At 40.9% G+C, this 21771-nt stretch overlaps 1 protein-coding gene across 1 annotated transcript in view; it reads left to right on the top strand.

The window, feature by feature from the left end:
* hecw2b (HECT, C2 and WW domain containing E3 ubiquitin protein ligase 2b) overlaps positions 1 to 21771 on the top strand; it is a 56832-nt gene that overhangs the window by 29671 nt on the left and 5390 nt on the right. The window contains 17 exon segments of the mRNA XM_036562840.1: positions 325 to 649; positions 752 to 853; positions 2442 to 2592; positions 3943 to 4043; positions 7694 to 7818; positions 7915 to 8100; positions 8251 to 8403; positions 12936 to 13038; positions 13176 to 13272; positions 14231 to 14314; positions 15894 to 16003; positions 17444 to 17564; positions 17670 to 17783; positions 19107 to 19259; positions 19349 to 19447; positions 19540 to 19669; positions 20043 to 20189. Of these exon segments, the coding sequence (XP_036418733.1) occupies positions 325 to 649; positions 752 to 853; positions 2442 to 2592; positions 3943 to 4043; positions 7694 to 7818; positions 7915 to 8100; positions 8251 to 8403; positions 12936 to 13038; positions 13176 to 13272; positions 14231 to 14314; positions 15894 to 16003; positions 17444 to 17564; positions 17670 to 17783; positions 19107 to 19259; positions 19349 to 19447; positions 19540 to 19669; positions 20043 to 20189 (2301 nt within the window).

Raw genomic sequence — 21771 nt, 5'->3', positions numbered from 1 at the left:
GGGTTGGGGTGGCTGATGTGAAATTGCAGAGGAGTTTTCATTGTATTTCAGTAAGTTTCAGCCTCCGGCCCACAGAAGTACACGGACTGTCTGATGTAAACTGCACGCAAAAAACACCATAGCTCTTAGAATCTCGCATCTCATGCACAATTTACACTGGATCTGCCTGTCTGTGCTTCCGTGCACTGGTTTTATCAGTTGAGTAGGGCATAGACAGTTGTTTAGCTAGATGCTAATAGCAAGAAGTTGCATATATAAACATATGCCTTTCTAGGATATAAATAAATAAATAGTTGGTATAAAAATACCAACATCTTCTTCTAGGACACAGAAGGGGGTTCATCCAAAGAGGAGGCCAGCGAGGAGGTGTTTGTAGCAACAGAAGCTGCTGTCTCTGAAGCCTCGGCAGCTAGCAGCAGCTTAGCTAGCGAAGGTGGAGCCAAGCAGTCAGAGCCCAGCAGCTCCCAGGAAGAGCCTGGCAGCTCTAACAAAGCCAACGGGGAGGAGGAAGAAGGGGACGTGTGGAGGAGGAGGCAGAGTTTACGGGCGTCAGTTGGCGGTTCTCAGACAGAAGGAACGGGGTCGCTGGAAACACGAGGAGCTGCGGGTGATCAAGCACAAGGTGCCACGGAAACAGACGGAGAGTCAGGTGCTTTTTTTATGTTTTTTTTTTTAATGAAAATCTTTCTTGGTTTGTTCAGTGTAATAGGCAGAAGCATTATTTTCAGTGGAATTTGATGTGTTTCTGTAGGAGCTAGTGCTTCAGTGAACGGGCATCAGCCCGTTCGCTCTCTGCCTGCCGTACGTCACGACATAAGCCGCTACCAGAGAGTTGACGAGCCTCTACCGCCAAGTGAGTGCATTAATGTGCTTAGTTGTGCATGAGAAGGTGTTGGATATCAGTGTGTGATGAAGTCCATATGAAACATATATTAGATTTACTGCTAGACAGATGTATTGTAGTGGCTTCCACCAGTAAGGTCAAGCAAACCTTGAAAATGCCAGAATGTCTTCAATATCAGCCACAGAACCAAAGCAGACCTTGGTGTGGAGCCAGTGTGGTGCAAAATAATGTAGAGTGATCTTGAAGGGGGTCAAGATGACCATAGATTACGAATGGGGTGACAAACAAGGTGAGGTCTATGGAGTTACTGCTGTGTAAATTCAATAAATGATACGTTTGAACGCAGTGAATCTTCATTTTCAAATCCGATTTAAGACGCTTTCATACGTGGTACTGAAATCCGATACATATCCAATCTGCGGCAACGAGTCTGAATAGCCAGATCAGAACATTTAGGCTGATGTTTCTGTACTAAAAATTAGACTAATCGCAACTGCTCCGTGTTCGAAGAGATTTTGAACGATACAATAGAACGCGGCCGGTGGAGACCGAGGCTGCAGCATCCAAAAAAAGTTTGAAGAATCAGAGGACATGAACCAAAGAAGTGGCCGTGGCCGAATAACATGCTTTTTTAACGCCGAACTCGAACACCTTCTCGGTGATGAGTCCAGCTGTCAACAATTGGAACTTCATAATCGCTCCTGTGATGCTGGCGAAAGACGAAACTGACTGCGACTGGCGTCCGCTGGCCGTCATGACTGTTTACCTCTGGACGAGCTACGTGAAGCATTGTTCTTTTACGCATGCAGGTCAGTTTAGGAGCTGATCTGTTAAGACTGATGTCGCATACAGTTCACATCAAAAGATAATGTGAACAGCCAAACAAAAACATCAGATTTGGTGAGAAAATCAGATTTGGGCCACTTTTACCTGCTGTGTAAACATATAATAAAAAATAAAGCCAAGAACATTGGATTCTGCCGGTTTGTCAGTAACATTGGCTTCAACAAGTGTTAGTAAATCTATAATAAATCTATCCAAAGATAGATTAAAACTTTCTACAGAAGGTTAGACTTTTCCTTGAAGACATATTTATATGTAAGCCTAATACTGGGGGAACAGAATCACTTTCAACACTCATCACTTTTAGATTATGGCCTTGTCTGGCTTGCTGAAAAAACAGCTTAACCAGCTTGAGCTGGTTGAGGTAGACCCTCTTTGCTGGTTAACCAGCATAGGCTATGTTTTTGTTTGACACCAGCATGACCAGTTTGACCCAGCTGGTCAACCATCGTGACCAGCCGACGTAGTCAACTGGACAAAGCTTGTCAACCAGCTGGGTTAAGTTGCTCTCGCTGGTCAACCAGCTAAACCATCACACTCAACTGAAAACATCTTCCAGCTTAACCAGCATAGGGTATGTTTTCACATAGCCTACCTTGACCATCAAAGACCAGCTTAGACCAACCAAAACCAGATGTTTTTGCAGTAGGGATGCTGGTCAGCCAGCTTCAGCAGCAAGGTTTTGCTAGTTCTCCAGAACAACCATGTTGCTACCAACTTCTAAGACTAACTTCTAAGATGTTGTGTGTTGTAGACTGGGAGGCTCGTATCGACAGCCATGGACGCATCTTCTACGTGGATCATGTTAACAGGACCACCACCTGGCAGCGGCCCACGGCCCCACCTGCGCCTCAGGTCCTGCAGAGATCTAACTCCATCCAGCAGATGGAGCAGCTCAACCGCCGGTTAGAAACACACCCACATTCATACCCGCACACATGTATGTCTGCTGAGGCACAGGAACGACGTTTGAGTAAGGGGACCTGCCTTCCGCAGGGCTGCACCCCTCCTCTTTAATACATAAGAGACGTTTTTGTGTATATACATATGTTCACCAAGCAGAAGACAGGATATTCTGGAGAAACACTATCCATACGGTCGCAAGGAGTCGGAAACAACGCGACAGCACGTAATAATAATGTATGCTCACATGAAATTCCACAAATTAGTAAAATCCTTAACACATATATGCTACGCTACACTACAATCAGCATGTGTTAGCTATGAAATAACTACAATCAGCATGTGTTAGCAATGGAATAACTACAACCAGTGCATATTAGTTATTAAATAACTACAACCAGCATGTATTAGCTATGAAATAACTACAACCACCATGTGTTAGCTATGGAATATCTACAACCAGTGCATATTAGTTATGAAATAACTACAACCAGCATGTATTAGCTATGAAATAACTACAACCAGCATGTGTTAGCTATGAAATAACTACAACCAGCGCTTATCAGTTATGAAATAACTACAACCGCCATGTATTAGCTGAGAAATACCTACAACCACCATAGATTACCTAGTAAATATCCACAACCACCATGTATTAGCTATGCAGTATCTAAACCCAGTATATGCTATGGAATAAGCTAGCTATGGAATATCTACAGCTAGTGTGTATTAGCTATGCAGTATCTACAACCAGAATGTATGTGCCATGAAATGCCTACATTCGACATGTATTTGTTCTGAAATATTTACAACCAGCTCATATTAGCTGTGGAACATCTACAACTAGTGTGCATTAATAAGGAAATATCTACAACCAACATGTACTAGCTGTGAAACATGTACAGACTTTCGACAGCAGCTTCAAACAGTGTCCTTGTCTTTATTGTTTCTTTTTTAATCTTAAATGATTAATCTCAGTTTTTTAATCTGCAAAATATTTTACTTGTTTTTAATCTTTCTCCACCACTAAGAGGTACTGCAGCACCCTCAGCACCCCCTTCCAGCTCCTCTAACTGTGTCAGCAGCACTGAAGTGCTCACTCCGTGATTCTGATCAGATAACAACTCAAAATCCATGATCCAATTCTTTAAAGAGCGAAATGCCATTTTTAACCCTCCTTGACACAAAAGGAATCACTGCTAAAATGCCATCCTGTAGTCACCACAGCAACCTTCTCCATTTGGCCTTTATCTATCTCTCTCACTCTCTCTTACTTTGTGCCTTTCATTTTGCCCCAGTCTTTCACTATGTGCCTGCCTCTCATTCTCTCCATCTGTCACCCTTTTGTTCAGGTACCAGAGCATCCGGAGGACAATAACCAATGAGCGGACGGACGAGCAGGCGGCGGAGATGCCCTCTGATGACACTGACCTGATGCATCACTCCATTCCCGGTACACACACACACACAGTACATTGTGCACTCGACAGTGTCCTGAGATTTACTACAGCAGTTTAGTCGGTAATGGGGCATTTAGGAGGGCCACTCTCGCTTATTCTGACATCAGATCAGCAATAATCCTCGTTTTTTATGGAAAAAGCCTTGTACATGATACAAAAATCTAAGTGATTTTTATTTCATGCTGAATTCAGTTAAATGGTCATCTAAAAATGTTAAACACAGTTAAACACAAAGTCAAACAGAGTGGTTTAATATGAAATGGATTATTGTAAAGATACTTACAAAAAACCTTGGATTTCTTACAGTGGTGGTGAAAGAAACCAGGGATTGCATTTATGGACTCTAAGTAACCTTAAGTAACTTCAGGGGCTGTGGTGCAACCATTTAAACCAGAGGTCTTCAAACTCGGACCTTTAATCCTGCTTTTGGTCCTTTATTTTGAAATCACTGGTAGACCAGTCTTAGTTGACCAGTGGTAGTTGACTGACCTGTTGACTAGATGGCCATGTCATACCTACAAATGACCATCCAACACTGAAAAATGGATTCAAGCTCCAGATTTGCTCTGTGCATTTATCTCAACATCAGGAGAGTGTGAGTTTGTATCCCAGCGATGCCACAGCCATCCAGAACTGGGAGCCCAAAAAAATGCCTGATGGGACTGTGTGATGTCGGATGGGATTGAGTCTAAGCTTGTGGGAAAATTGAGTAAAAACTTTTTTTTTATTAACCTGGCTGAGATTCAGAACTTTTGGCTAAAGAAAGCAGTTTTGGACTAAGGCCCAATCCCATTTCTTATTTTTACCCCTATCCCTTGGTTTTGAGTGTCATCTTGCCCCAGAGGAGGGTAAAGTTCAGCAACCTCACTGCTGGGCTTTAGTTACATTTAGGGAATCATATGCCGTCAAAGGGGGTGGGCAATTATTTATTATCACCCACCCCTAATTCTTCAGTGATATGAAGCTGAAGTCAGATATTCACCAGCTTCTTGTTTGAATTTACTTGTTCCACCCTAAATAGTGCAGAGGCACCAGAATGTATCTGCTGCACCATTTAAGGTGTAACGGGATATTTAGCTAGCTAGACATCAGCTACTACTAGCAATTTTAATGCTTGTTATGAAGAAAATACCATAATACATTGAAACGACATTAAACTAAGATAATACTATGGTTATTGTAATTTTTAAAAAATATTTATATTTGTGGGTTTCTTTGGTCACTTGTGCAGCCATCTTGCCATTTTTTTCTTATAAAACTGGAGTGTGCCTCTGAAAAACCTCTGTTTGAAGGGCCATGTAGCCCTAACACATTACCCTATCCCTCTATCTCAACAAAAACTGGGACACCCTACCCCTAAGCATGAACGCAAGAGTTAAGGGCTAAGTGGTAGAAGAAAAGGGCGAAGGGATTGGACTTAAGTTTCTGCCACCACCACATTGAACAGTGAACACTGTAAGTTGGTATCTTTGTCTACAATTAACTTTTTCATATCAAACCACTCTTTGTTTGACTTTGTTTAACCATTTAATTATGTAGGAATTTGCAGAACTTATATAATTTTAAAAACAAAAGCAAATAAATTTTCTCCTTTCCACAAACATTGTCAGTCAGCTAAGAGATGTTCAGTGTCTGAAGTTTGGTTTTTTAATTTTGCACTGGAGCTATGAGGCTAATGTAGCTAACAAGTAATGGAAGCTTATAGACACCAGGTTAGCACTCATCACACTGTTGCCTCAGCCTGTGATTCTAATAGTTTTTATGTTGTTTCTGATGCTATATAACCTACTGATACTGTAAAAATGAACAGATAAAATTCAAGATCACTACTACTACTGTTTTAGCTATACGGCATACTTTTGTCATTTTGTGTACAGAACAGTACATCATACAGTTATGACAGTGGACACTCACTCGTGAACAATCATGGGAAAAAGAAAGTACACCTTCAATTCTGTATTTTTATTTATCAGTGTCTAAATAACAATTGTGTGGTCTTCACCAACTTCTATAAACGGCCAAAACTCCTCATCCATCATACATCTTGTAAATTCTCACCTCTTCTTTCAGTTTCCCATGACGAAAACTTTACATCCCACCACCGCCCTGTCTCCTCTCACTCTTCTAGGACCGCTCACTCTTGCTGAGAGACATGGGATGTCTGGCCTCCTTGACCAGCTGCCCAGAACTCCAGCCCAAGTTGCTCAGACTTATTTTAGAGATGGCCCAAACTCGCAAAACAATTGGCCCACAGTTGTACAACATCATTTCAGTTCATTGATGTTTAAGGGTATTCGTTATTGCACAGCTCTCCAAAGATCCCACCACAGCATCTCAACTGGGTTTGGTCCGGACTTTGACTTGGCCATTCCAAAACCGTTTTTTTCTTCTTTAGACATTCACATGTCAATTTGGTGTGCTTGGGATCATTGTCCTATTCCCACTGCTGGGAAGAGTCTTAAAGACTCTTTATTTCTAAACGATCCTTCTCACTGTAGAATGGTAAATTTCAAATTGTTTGGATGTGGCTTTATAACCCTTCCCAGATTGATGAGTGGGAACAATTGCTTCTTTGAGGTCATGGCTGATGATCTCCTGGCTGGTGTCCTTTCTTCTTGGCATGATTTGGACACACACCTGAGTGCTCCAGCCAAACTGCCAAAAGTTCTGCTTTTATAGAGTTAGTCACACGTCTTGATGTTTAACTAATCTTGTGAATTTGATTAGTAACACCTGGCTGCTAATGACTCTCTTAATGATTGTGGAAGTGGTAAGGGCATAATTACTTTTCCTCACCTGATTTTAAAATGTTGGTTCACTTTTAAGAAAAAAAAATCAAGTCAAGTCAAGGTTTATTTATATAGTGCGTTTTACAACAGACATTGTTGCAAAGCAGCTTTACAGAAAAAATCTGGGTCCAAGCCCCCATGAGCGTCACCAAGGCAACAGTGGCAAGGAAAAACTCCCAAGAGTAAGAGGAAGAAACCTTGAGAGGAACCAAGACTCAAAAGGGTCGACACCGGACAGCAAAACAATAAAACAAGAGCAATATGAACAGAGAATAAGGTTTTATCATTAGTGTAAAACATTAAAATGCCAAAAAATGAAAAGCAGATTAAGCAATGGTTATGCTAAAATAGTTTGAAGCAGCACAACAGGAGGGTCAGTTTATGCAGGTGAGCTTTGCACAGAATTGTACAGCAGGAAGCTCCATGGTGGTCAAACTGGTCCAGAAGATGGGCGACTACATGAGCACATTGAAATCTGCTGTGTTTTTTAACCACCTGAAGTTATTTGTTTGTTTATAAAGGCTGCTGATGACTACATAATTGTGACTTACGTCCTGATAAAGAAAACAGCAGGCGGCAGCAGTAACGCAGTCACTGTACCGGACTGTTGTGGTGAAGAGGGAGCTGAGCCATAAGGCAATGCTCTCTGTTTACTGGTCGGTCTACATCCCCGACCAGTAAACAGAGAGCGGGGGACAGGGTCGTCTGGGATTCTGTCTGGATTAAGCGGTTAAAGATGATAATGATAATGATGATAAATAAAACATGGAGTTGAAGGATGGTGTACTTTCTTTTTCCCATGACTACATAATGATGCCACACGCGTGCATTAATCCTGAGATCTCTGTTTTCAGAGTACCGCAGGGATGCGGCGGTGGGTCCCGCTAACTCGCGCTCTCGCCTCTCTCTGCTGCTGCAGTCGCCCAGCGCTAAGTTCCTCACCAGCCCTGACTTCTTCAGCGTGCTCCATTCCAACCCTGTGAGTCGCTCTCTCTGTCCCTGCCTGCAGGTCTAGTCTTCATCATATAGAGACTATGTTGTTGCATACACCTAAACATATTCCTTCTCTCCTCAGAGTGCCTACCGCATGTTTACAAGCAACACGTGTCTGAAACACATGATCAGTAAGGTCCGGCGGGACGCGCACCACTTTGAGCGCTACCAGCACAACCGGGACCTGGTCACGTTCCTTAATCTGTTCGCCAACAAGCAGCTGGAGCTGCCCCGTGGCTGGGAGATGAAGCATGACCACACTGGCAAGGTCAGCCTCAGCCACCCAGACCTGGTGGAGCCAAAATCCTCTACCTCTCCATCTTTAATTGAACATCTAAATTTGGTTCTTGGATACTAACTGCTTGCTTGACTTGTTCTTCTCACCTCATCTGAATCCCCTTTGTGTCCTCTCATGCAGCCGTTCTTCGTGGATCACAACTGCCGTGCCACCACCTTCATAGACCCCCGCTTGCCCCTGCAGAGCGCCAGGCCCAGCAGCCTGCTGGCCCACCGGCAGCACCTCAGCCGACAGCGCAGCCACAGCGCCGGGGAGGTGAGCACACGACGTCTGGTGAGCCCTCCCGCCCCATTCACCTGTTCACTCCACCCAGCCAACCGCTGCTCTCTCACCCCCGCCCGCACAGAAGCAGAGTCATCCGTTATGAAGCTGTGTTTGCTTGGCTTACTTTAACCCCATACCCCCCCCCACCACACACACACAAGGTGGTGGTTGATACCTGTGTCTGCATCATCAGGTTCCAACGCCTTTACTACCAGTACTGTCATGTTCAAAATGAAGCATATTGGACTTGATGTGAATGTTTCAGTGCGTTAAAAATCATGTGCCCAGTTTTCATCCATAAAAATCGGCTCAGTGTGTAACGACCTTGCAACAACTGAACGTTTAACTAAGATTAGCACAGAAAATGCTGCTTCTGATGGCATGTTCCCTGTGTGGCTGTGAGCACATGCAGTTGCAAGTGAAACCCAGACTTGAGTTTCCGGTAATGGGAAATGGAAAGAAAAAAATATAAATTACATTCTCTGATCTCATGGTGGCTATCAATAATTACTGATAAATTGATATGTGGTCCTGGCCTTAGATACCTTAAAGCAGGGGTGCACAACTCCGGTCCTGGAGGGCCGGTGTCCAGCACAGTTTGGAGGTTCCCCGCTCAAACACACCCACTTAACCTGGCAATTAACAGATGAGTGTGATCAGGTGTGCTGGAGCAGGTAAATCACCAAACTGTGCTGGATACCGGCCCTCCAGGACTGGAGTTGTGCACCCCTACCTTAAAGGAAACACCTATAAAATATCAATTACATGCTGTGGTTGAATGAAGCTATATTTTTATCTAAAAACATCTAGTAGTGATGCCATTTTTACTATGAGTCTAAAAGATCACAGTCTTTTTTATATTATTATGTTAGTCAAATTGCGTTATTCATGCATGTTCCCCAACCTGATTCTGTGGTCTGCTTGGGGCTACGCTCTTAAATTTGTCTGGACACACCATGGCTAAGCTGGCAAGCATAACGACAAGGCAGCCAAGTCTTGTCTTCTAGCTCCTCCCGGTGGCCATGTGTCTGTTAGCTCTCCAAAACACAGGTACTGTAGTCTTTTTTTCTGGAGTGATTTCAGCATCCTGGAGAGCATCAATTTCTAAAACAGCTCTATGTTACTCCTTCACCGTGTGCAAGCAGCCCTTTATACAGGTAGATGCTTCTCTGGGAATGAGTGTATTTTGACAGATTAGGTGCTGGTGCAACAACTCACCCTAAATCAAGCTCAAACAATAAGTTCACTGTTTCCCACCATTTTTCATATTTACCACTATATTATCATCGTCAACATTCCATATAAAACTCAGTAGGCTCTCTGGTGGTTTTGGATGGTAAATAAAATGGCTATATTTGTGTTGTAGACATGGTGACCCCTGGTTCCTATCAGCACCACTGTAAAGAAATCAGAGTCAGAAAATTGAGCCGTTTAGTATCAAATCACTCTGAATGACCACTGAATAATGCAGACAGTTGGTGGAATACTCATCAGCCTGTAACTCCTGCACATTTTATTAAAATGATGTAGATGGGGTAGAGTAACTCAAACGAAATGGACGCCTTGGAACTGAGTTACAGGGGGTAGTGGTTGAAATCTTTCCCTACGAAATGGGACCCTCACATTAAAAAAAAAACAAAAAAAACATTACTTCATTAACAGACTACTGGCGCTGCCCGTCTTCAGTGACAGCAGAGGAGGGAAAAGTTCAGCAACCTCACTGCTGGGTTTTAGTTACATTTAGGGAATCATATGCCTTCAAAGAGGGGGAGAATTATTTATTATCACCCACCCCTAGTTATTCAGTAATATGAAGCTGAAGTCAGATATTCACCAGCTTCTTGTTCACATTTTCCCGTTCCACCTTAAATGGAGCAGCAGTTACATTCTGGCGCTTCAGGTGTCAGAACTGCTGGACAATTTCAGGTGGAATGGGAAAGTTAGCTAGCTAGCTACCGAGACATTAGCATGCTATTAGCGATTTTATATGCTTGTTATGAAGAAACTGACCATAATACACTGAAATGACAAAACTACGATAATACAGTGGTTATTGTTATTTTTTAACGGAGAAAATTCTCACGTTTGTGGGTTTCTTTGGTCGCTCGCGCAGCCATCTTGCCGGTTTTTCCCGTAACACTCTGTTTGGAGTGTCTCTGAAAAACCTCCGTTTGGAGGGCCATGTAACCCTAACACTTCATCCTACCCCTCTATCCCAACAAAAACTGGGACACCCTACCCCTAAACGTGAACACGCAAAACAGAGGGCTAAAGGCCAAGTGGTAGGGGTGAGGGGTGAAATGGCTTTGGGCCTTAGTATAGGAGAGCTTTTCCCTTCGATTTCTTTAAATGTTGAAGTCTTGTAGGTAAACTTGCTGACAAACTTTTAGAGAAAGAAGAGTCAGTATTTTTCCACTCAGCATTGACGGCTTTAAACAGCTGAAAAGCATTGCCGAGCTAATTTGTATTTAATGTGAGACCAAATAATCTCTACAGGGTTTAAATATGGATTCTGACCAACACCATCATTGTAAAACATTTTTTTGGCTTTTCTTATTTTATTGTATATGTTGGCCATAGTGAAATAGATCAGCATGTTTCCTATCACTATATAAAAGAAGCACTATGCTGCCTTTATTGCTGGATGCACTGCAGTAATAAAAGATGGCTGAACTGTGAGGAACATTCATTCATTCACATTCAACATTTCGCTGTTGTTGGAAGAAAACCTCGTATGTTCGTTTTTTGACTTTTTTCAGTTTTTGACATAATTTGAAAGTATCTGTTGCCTCTTATATTGTGTGTAAATTTCATGATGAATGGAGTAAAAGAAATGACCCAAAATGACTTGGAAAAAATTCTGGTTCCGTTGACTTACATTATGAGTAAAGTATTTTTTTTCTTCTCCTGTAAAGTTATCATTTCGGAGATACAACGTTTTCTTCCGACAACAGCGATATTTATATGTTTGCTTGCTTATAGTGGTAGAAAAATTCAGAAATGTTGAACACAAAAAATATCATTTCTGTTTTCCAGCAGTGAGAAACAAACGTCATTGTGCTTTAGTTATCATTTGTTGATAAGCTCTTTTGTTCTCGGTCGTGCCGCAGACAGCAGATTGCCCTCAGTGCTGATTACTTTTTGTCGAGTCTGACTTATCCTCACTGTGTGTTAGCATACTGTACCTAAATGACTCCGCTAAGCTCTAAATCCCCCTGTCTTCGTAACACGTGAAGGCAAATATACTCGTTATTTAAAATATAAATCCCCTCAGCTGGCGGAGGCACCTGGAGAATAACTCCTGCAAGATAAGGTTTGCAAACAAGCTACTTTAGCACATAATTAAAAACGGGCAGTAAAAGTACATCTGTAATGCTTTTATATGTGGGTAGAAATTACTGTTCATTCATGGAATAAGCAAGTGCAGTAATTACAGCATATAACTGCATGTTGCAACATACAAAGCAAGCTTTATTATGTACATATAATAAAGTCAAATAACACATCCTCTACAAATAAAATTAATTATGGCATTTTTTTGCAAATTTTAGTGCACAATGTGCTGAGTTTAACAGATAAAAAATACAAGCTAAAATCTAAATTGTGCCATAACTTTTGCACAGGCCACATTTAATGTTTTATTTTTTCTATTATGTTCAGTTCAGCAAAAAACTAATATATATATACTGATCAGGCATAACATTATGACCACCTCCTTGTTTCTACGCTCATTGTCCATTTTATCAGCTCCACTTTCTGTATAGGTGCACTTTGTAGTTCTACAGTTACAGACTGTAGTCCATCTGTTTCTCTGCATACTTTGTTAGCCCCTTTTTCCCCTGTTCTTCAGTGGTCAGGACCTCCATGGACCCTCATAGAGCAGGTACTATTTGGGTGGTGGATCATTCTAAGCATAAGTACGCAGAGAAACAGATGGACTACAGTCTATAATTGTAGAAGTACAGAGTGCACCTGTATAGTAAGTGGAGCTGATAAAATGGACAATGAGCGTAGAAACATATATATATGTTCCAGAAATGTTCAGACAGGAGCGTGTTTACTACTGTGTTGTAACATCATCTTTCCTTTTGAAAGTACTTTTCATAAACATAAAAAGGACTGAAGAAACAAATTGATCCAGTTTTGAAAGTGGATTTTCTTGCTGTTCGTTTATTATAGCAGTCTTTGCCTGTACAACATTAATGGTGCCTTCACAGATGTGCAAGTTATCCATGCCAAGGGCACTAATACACAACTGTACAGTGATAGATCCTGGATTTTGAACTTTATGCTGGTGACAGTCTGGATGGCCCTTTTGGCCCAGAGAACAATGTCCACTATTTCCATAAATAATCTAAAAGGCCAACTCGTCATAAAACAGTCTTGGTTTCAGATAAGCTCAGAGAAGTCCGCTCAGCTTTTAATGTCTACACTATTATTGTAAAATGTGAAAAACACTTAAATAAGTAGTTGTGTCCAAAGTTTCTGAGAGCAAAGAAGTACGTGTGCGAGAGTTTTTAAGCTGCTTTTGTTTGTTACAGGTGGGTGATGATCCTCGCCACACCGGACCCCCTGTCCTGCCCCGCCCCTCCAACACCTTCAATGCAACCAATCGCAATCAGTGCCAGGACCTGGTTCCCGTTGGTGCGTTTGATGTCATGAAACATTTTTATTCTTTCATTCTTCAAATAAGTGTTCAGCATTTGAAGACTGAAATCGATTTCTTGAAATACCTCTGAACATTCCTAATTAAGTACTCTTTCACTCTGCTCTCTTTGCAGCCTACAACGATAAAATCGTGGCATTTTTAAGGCAGCCAAACATATTTGAGATCCTGCAGGAGAGGCAGCCGGAGTTCAGTAGGAATCATTCACTCAGGTAAAGTAACAATACTTAAAGCGACACTTTGAAGGGAAGAATCAGATATACGAAATTTCCCATTTTATAGCATTTCATGCTAAATTTTTAGCTAAATGTAGTCAGTCAGCCAAGAGAGGTTTGGTGTCTGGAGTTGTTTCTTTAGTTTTGCACAAAAGCTAATGGGGCTAACAAGTAAGGAAGGCTTATGTTCACCAGTTAGCACTGTGCAAGCTGCGTAACTAAATCTTCTTGCCTCAAACCCAACTGAGTCGTTCAGTAACATTAAACAGACTTGCTTATGTGGTTTCTGACATTGGCTGTGTTTACATGCAGATATTCTTGCCAATCCGATCGAATACATCCCAATTATAGATTGAGACTGAGGTGTTTACATGCTCATTCTACTCAACAATCTGGTGAAAATCCCCGTTTACATGCGACATTACTGGAAGCCTTGGTCTGGTCTCATGTCAGAAACTAAGCAGTGTGGGACTTGGTGAGGGTTTGTATTGAAAACTAACTGATATTAGAAGTTGCAGTCAGGTTTTGAACCTAACCTTTACTTTGAAGTAAAAATGACTTTGATTCAAAATTAAGTGTCATGGTCTCAGTGGACCACAAACGTAGTCTGTTCATGCAATAGAAGGTCTCATTTGTTGTGTGCGGTCTTAATCCAAAATTAAAAGCAGTATTCCAGGGTCAGAGGAAGGTAAAGCAATTGCAAAACTGAAAGAGCAAACTTGAGACATCAAACATGATTGACTACAAAAGTTTGGTAAAAATGCTGTAAAGTACATTCATTACCAAACTATTGCTTTAATTTCTTAGAAATTGAGATATGGGGAGGAGTAACAGTTACTTTTGGAGTAAACAGACACTTAGTCTATTGCTATACTCTGTCATGCAGAGTGTATGAAAGCAGTTTTTAATTTTTTAAGATGGATTCTTAACTGCTATGTTTATTTGTACCCTACAGGGAGAAGGTGCAGTTTATCCGTAATGAGGGAGCAGCTGGCCTGGTCCGACTATCCGGTGACGCAGATTTGGTCATTCTGCTCAGGTAAGCTTGATAAGATCTCAGCACCCTCAGTTCAGTTCGCTCGTGATTGGCAATATAATGATATTACGTTACATCACAATATGCTTTTCTAAGCATATCATGGATGGTCAGTACCTCAACAACACTAAATAACTGCACATTTCATTACAAATAGAGTATGATTTGCAGTGAAATTAAAATTCTTGGTCACACTTTATTTGGATGGTCCTCTATAGATGCTCTACAGCTACTTAACAACTCATTAACAAACTTTGTGGTGATCGTCAGTTGATTATCTACAACATTATGGTTAGGTTTAGGGTTAGGAATAGATATAATAAACTCTTTCACACTGAACTTCAAGTTCAGTTGAATTTAATGGATATTTGGTTGAATGTTATTGAAAGGCAGACTACAAAGCATCTGTAGTGAACCATCTAAGTAACATGTAACTCTAAGTTCAGTAGCATTTAATGACTATTCAGTTGGATGTTACTTAAATATATACTGAACATTTACAATGAATCTACAGTGGACCGTCCAAATAAAGTGTTACCAAATTCTTGACGAAAACTGAAACCGAAATGTAGGATTTTTGCCAAAAACTAAATGCAACAACCAAAAGAAAAGGTTCTTTAATATATAATTTCCCATTTTATTTATGCTTTTGAATCAACAAAATAAGTTGATAAACGCTATGTTAGGAGAGAGAACTATTTCATTTTAAACAACTTGCTTAATAATATTATTACAAGTTGTGAAATATGGAAAAAGTGATACTGTGTGGATTCCCAAAGGCATTGAAAGCTGTATTCCTGAGCCCCTTCTTTAAAACAACAGGAAATGGCTCAGTTTTTAAAATGTAAAGCGCGTTGATGTGGTTTTGAAACTCTCGTCCAACAAATTAAAGTTTCACCAGCATGTAAGTCACTTTAGTGTTTAGAGAAGAGAATTTAGAGAACAAACAGCCAAGAACCTCAGCAGGATACAAACACATGTGCTTACAGTTACAGTAAAATGAGAGGGAGAAAGGTTTATTACCAAAAGATATTGAGTTTCTCAGTATTATTATGTGATTTTTCATTAAAGAACCTTAAATCAGTTAATGCTTTAAAGCATGTAAGTTAAAGATAGACTGTGTTTGAATGTTTCACTCTTGATCCACATGCAAAAGAACGATAGAAACATACAGCATTTTTAATCAGTATTTCTCTTTTTCACCATCACTGTAAATGTTAGATTTCAACATCATCGTAGACCGCTTGCATCCATTTTCAGCCGAACTTTTTAGTTGGAATCTCTGTGCATCTCTAATAATTTGTCCTGTTTAATTGGATTTAGTGAAGTGCAGTTTGTGAAATGTTGAATAAAAATTGTATTCATAGTTTTTTTGTTCGTATTTTGTAATCTTTTTTGTATGTTCAAACTACAGAAAACAAAACACTGTAATTTAGTGTATTATGAAAATGTCTTTAAGTATCAAAGTGTTATATTCGTGCCATATTGTCCACCCCTACTCTCGACTATTCATGATGACATAACAGCACACTAGTCAACTGATTCAAATTCAACCACTTACTCTCTTTCTTCCTGTCTTCAGCCTGTTTGAAGAGGAAGTGATGTCATATGTGCCTCCCCATGCCTTACTGCACCCCAGCTACTGCCAGTCTCCACGAGGCTCTCCCGTCTCCTCCCCTCAGAACTCCCCCGGTGAGAAAAATGACTTAAAAACCAGCCCTGATTCAAAAGTTCTCAATACATGTAAAATTAGCCTCTGATTGGTTGTGTGAGCTGAGCTGAAATCACTGAAAGTCCTAGATTTTCATGGTGATTTAACATCTAGAAATCAGTTACTGCTGTCATTTTGCTGTTCTATACAGTCGTGTGCTAAAGTTTCGGTGCCCATGGTCAAATTCTATGTATTTGTTGATTTTCTAAATTAAAATAAGTAACACATCCTCTACAGAAAACACACTTCTGCACATTTTACTGCACAATTACTGTTTATTTGCTGAATTTAACATATAGGGGAAAAACAAAACGTAAAATGGGGGCTGCGCAAAAGGTATGGCACATTCTGTATTTTATGTTTAATTTTTTTCAATAAGTTTAACTCAGCAAATAAATAGAAATTGATGTGCTAATTTCACTTAGAAAATTAAACTGGGGTGTTCAAACTTTTGCATCCGACTGCAGTTACGGAATTTTGTACACTTACATTAGATTTACATGTTGACATGATTGAGTCTGCGATTTTGTTTCAGTGTTAAACAATGTCAAAACATGGCAAAAAAGTTTTATTACAATATCCACAACTACTTTGCATCAAATTTACATCATTATTTATATATATAAATGTTTCTATTTACAAACACAAATGTGGTATTGATGGAAAGTTTAGATTCTTCACCTTGGACAGAATATCCCTGTTTGTTTCTGTGAGCAATGAGAGAGAAACAATTTAATGCAATGCTTTTGTTATTACCAGCAATATTAGGGGTCCAAACACCAAAGGTTTTTGTTATTTTTTATTATTTCTTTCTGCATTATAGGTAGATCAGTAGCTTTGTGATTTCACAGCTGTAAAGCAGCATTTTTGGACAGCTACAAAACTAATCCCCTGTTAGGGTTGTTTTTTACAAAACAGGGGGCTAGGATTTTAGATAATCTTTACATTTTGTTGTTCAGCATGGTGTCAAATCGATGTACTGATTTTCAAAGTATATCTGTAGGGCATCATTTTACTGGGTGCCAAAGGGAGGTATACACTGCTGTAGTGGTTTGACCTAAATCTTTGTGACACTTTCAGATTACCCAGTGAAGGTAATCTCTGGATTAGGTATGGGGATTTTCTATCATGTTAACGATATTTTCCGGCATGTGTTTGAGAAGAAAGTGGTTCGGTTGCGTCCACTGACTTTCCAGAATGCTAGTTTAACCCATTGCTTCTTTCAATGAGCTATGAGTGAGAAATAATTAGGATAAAATGATATGCTTTAGTCATTGGCAACAATAACTGGGGTTAAACTCATAAGGTGGTAAATATGGCTAGTAAGTGATTCCTGTAGGATTTGTTGCTCATATGTCTAGTACTGTGAAATAAATGGGATTTTTCTCAGCAGATTATGACTCAGGTTTTCTTCATTTTAGGCACACAACGAGCCAACGCCCGTGCTCCTGCCCCATACAAACGAGACTTCGAGGCCAAACTCCGTAATTTCTACCGCAAGCTGGAGACGAAGGGCTACGGACAGGGTCCAGGGAAGGTCAAGTAAGTATTTGTGCAGCTACAAGACAAGAAGATCCCTAAATTTCAACTAACAGAATAAAACTGCCTTGCGCATTGTCATACAGACGTCTCTCTGTCTTTCATCAGACTCATAATCCGCAGAGACCACTTGCTGGAAGATGCATTCAACCAGATCATGTGCTACTCCAGGAAGGACTTACAACGAAGTAAACTTTATGTTAGCTTTGTTGGTGAGGAGGGGTGAGTGTTTGAAAACTGAAAATTCATGTCTATCTTTAAGGACTAATATGAACAAGAAGCTCTTTCTTAACTCGCTCCATACATTGGGATTACTCACTTTTGGTTTGCATGAATGACTAAGGCCCAAGATATTTATGGAAGGTTTAGAATCTACACTTAGGAGAGAACATCTCTCTTATTGTCTGTTTTAATTATACTTGCTTATTGCCTTAATTATACTTACCAATCCATTACTTTCTTGCAGTGATAAAGTAAACAATGTATACTCACTGGCCACTTTATCAGAAACCCCTGTCTTATAGCTCCCCCTTGCTGGTAGAGGCCATCTTTTGATTCACAGCTCCTCTAGTCCTCTAGCTCCCCCTTGCTGGTGGAGGCCATCTTTTGATTCACAGCTCCTCTAGTCCTTCCAAATGTCCTCTAGCTCCCCCTTGCTGGTGGAGGCCATCTTTTGATTCACAGCTCCTCTAGTCCTTGCCAAAAGGTCAGTTTCTGACCACAAAGCCACTCTTGGATGGATATTTTTGGGTATTTGACCACTCTCAACATAGCAACTGTTAGAGGGGGATCCCGAGTGGTGGAACCATATGTGTTGGTAATCAGGAGATCTCACGTTAAATTCCTGTTGATGCCACAGCCATACGTAGCCAGGAGTCCAAGAGCTTGTGTTGAGCAGTCCAGTGACGTTGGCATGAGCTTAAAGGATGCAGTGGCGCTTCACATGTCTCGGAGAAAGCACATGCTAGCTTTCACTCTCATAGCTTTGTAGTGTCCTGTTATCAGGGGGAGACCTAGCTAATGACTAAAATTGTGCAGTTACAGCTATATGAGTGAACAAAATAAGCTTCATCAGAATGTATTCATTACTTTCTCTAATTCAATAACACTTTTGAACAGTCAAAGGTTTTAACTCCTCTTTAACTTTAGCCCTTTTGCTCTCATTTGTTATTAATGTGTTAACTTTAATAGTCCTATTGACTATCAAAGCAGTAGCACTGCTGTGCTGAGAATGATCCACCACCCAGATGAAACGTGGAGCTATAAGGTAGCGAAAGTTCATAAAGTGGCACTAATAAAGTGGACATTCTGTGATGTAGATTCAGTAGATTAATTACATTCGTGGTAACACTGGAAGGTAAAGTTTGCAGAAATTCAGTCATTCAGTATGAGCCCTTGTCTTTTTCATGAGACCATCAGTGAGATCTTTTTTCATAGAGAAGCCAAATCTTTTCAGGTTTCAAGTCAACATTTGCATTTAATAAACAAAACTTAGCTGAACAATCCTAATACAAATCAGTGATGTTTATTTTCATCTCCTTCTAGGCTGGACTACAGCGGCCCATCAAGAGAGTTTTTCTTTCTTGTGTCGAGGGAACTCTTTAACCCCTATTACGGCCTCTTTGAGTACTCAGCTAACGACACCTACACCGTCCAGATCAGCCCCATGTCCGCCTTTGTGGACAACCATCATGAATGGTCCGTGAAACTTCATGTTATACTCAGAACTGATAACACCATTTCTGATCTTATGCTGTATTTACATTCATGTTCGTGTTTCTGCTCAGGTTTCGCTTTAGTGGGCGTATCCTGGGTCTGGCTCTGATCCATCAGTACCTGCTCGACGCCTTCTTCACTAGACCCTTCTACAAGGGGCTGCTGCGCATGTGAGTGGGCACTAGACATGGGCATTTGTTTCACTCATTTATTGTCAACATAGAGCACCAAACTCTCTCTCTCTCTCTCTCTCTTTCTACAGTCCGTGTGATCTGAGTGATTTGGAGTATCTAGATGAAGAGTTCCACCAGAGTCTGCAGTGGATGAAGGACAACGACATTGAGGACATGCTGGACCTCACCTTCACTGTGAATGAGGAGGTGTTCGGACAGGTTAGTTATTTGTATGTGGTGTGTCCAGTTAAGAATTTCACCAAATAAGAAGTCAGGGCTCCTGAGTGGTGCAACAAACTTACTCCTTGAGATTAGCCCAATGCTTAAGTGTGATCTCCAGCGATGCCACAGCCATCCATGGCAGAGAGTCCAATGGCTAAGATTCTAATTCAAGCACACGGAACTGTACAATGTTGTTGCATTCATACCATTTTTTTTTTAAATTGCAGTGGCTCTTCATGTGTCATGGAGGTAGTATGTGCTAGCCTTTACCCTGTCAGCTCGGTAGGATCATGTGATAGAGGGAGACGCAACTACAGAGTAGGGATTATGTGCAAAGAGACTTTACAGTTGTGCCTTTGTGTATTTCCAGATCACGGAGCGCGAGCTGAAGCCGGGTGGTGCTAACATCCCGGTCTCTGAGAAGAACAAGAAGGAGTACATCGAGCGCATGGTGAAGTGGCGTATAGAGAGAGGGGTGGTCCAGCAGACAGAGAGCTTGGTGCGAGGCTTTTATGAGGTACAGAAAAGGATTCTCCTGTCAACGTAAAACAATTAACAGTCCTTGATAATTACAGTAAAATAAAACAGTAATATATGAGAGCTCATGCGTTGCAGTGGCTTTGCTAGGCATGACACCAATAGTCAAACAATTTTATTAATTCATTTATGATCAGTTTTTCCACCTTGCAGTGTAGTTCCGTAACAGTATGCTGTGTTGGACAAGTGACAAAACTGTCAAATACTATTAGATGAAGAGCGTAAACCTGCCACATTAATAGACAATACAGAATATTACTAGAGAATATAGAGTATGTTTGATTTTGTATAGAATATACAGTGATGAGTCAAAACATGACCACTCACAGATGAAGTGAATAACGTAAGGATACATTAAATGGTAAGCGCACAGTCGTTTCTTGTAGTCAATGTGCTGGATACAGGAGAGGTGAAGACCTATGCAACTTTGACAAGGGCCAAATCCTTATGGCCAGACAACTGAGGGGTCAGAGTATCTCCAAAAGGGCAAGGAGCTCCCAGTCAGCAGTGGTGAATACCCACAAATAGTGGTCCAAGGAGGAACAAACCACACCTAAGGCATCAAAGGCAATCCCATCTGATCCAAACAAACAAAGGGCTAATGTGTCACAAGTCACAGAAATTTTGGAGTAATGTGTCAAAACACAGTGCATTGCACCCTGCTGCGTATGGGGCTGCATATCCACAGACCGGTCAGAGTGCCCATGTTAACCCCTGTCCACCATTGAAAGCACATACATTGGGCATGGGATGTGTTGGAAACACAAGTCTGATTCACAATGGCTCCACCTCACAACTTACAGGACCTTCAGAGGTCTTGTAGAGTTAATGGCTCAGCAGGTCATAACTCTTTTCGTGGCACACAGATGACCAACAGCATATTAGGCAGGTGGTCGTAAAATGGTTTGGCTCATCTGTGTACACAGGATTGTGTTGCTGAGGGTATCTTTTATATTGGAGGTCACTAATAGGCGGACCGCAGTCCGAGTCTGGATCCAGACGCTGTCCTATGCGGACCTGGACCTATAACCGAGAAATGATGGAGAACTGTTTAATTTCGATGGAGTGGTCCTATTTTAATCGCCGTAACTTTTCTAGCCTTTATGGTTTCGCTTTAGCGGCCCAGGAAACTCAGATGTTGCGTTGTAAATATCACACGTGACGCTACGCAACCAATCAGACACACTGGGGAGGGACAAGGCGAGACACAGCAGTCAGAGAAGAAGGGTCAGAGGGAAGTTATTTCACATGGCGTGTGCTAAAAAGAGAAAACTGACCATAAATGTTGTTGAAATATTACTGAATTGTACTTTATTTGATTTGACATTCAGTTGTTGACTAATAAGATGTTGATATAACTACTAGCCTGCTTCAGTAAACTGTATATGGCACTGAATCACGATGCAAGTTAGACATTATGATGTTCCGGGCCTTTGCTTGAGGAGTTTTTCTCTAGCTGGACCTTACTTAATTTTAATTAAAGACCCCTGTTTTATATGAAAGTTTTAGATGGATGCAGATCCGTATCACAACGTCAAAAACTAACGGGATGTTTGAATGCA

The sequence above is a fragment of the Colossoma macropomum genome, unplaced genomic scaffold, assembly GCF_904425465.1.
Source record: "Colossoma macropomum unplaced genomic scaffold, Colossoma_macropomum, whole genome shotgun sequence".
Lineage (NCBI taxonomy): Eukaryota > Metazoa > Chordata > Actinopteri > Characiformes > Serrasalmidae > Colossoma > Colossoma macropomum.
Note: the sequence above shows the minus strand (reverse complement) of the source record. Positions and strands in the feature narration are given on the sequence as shown.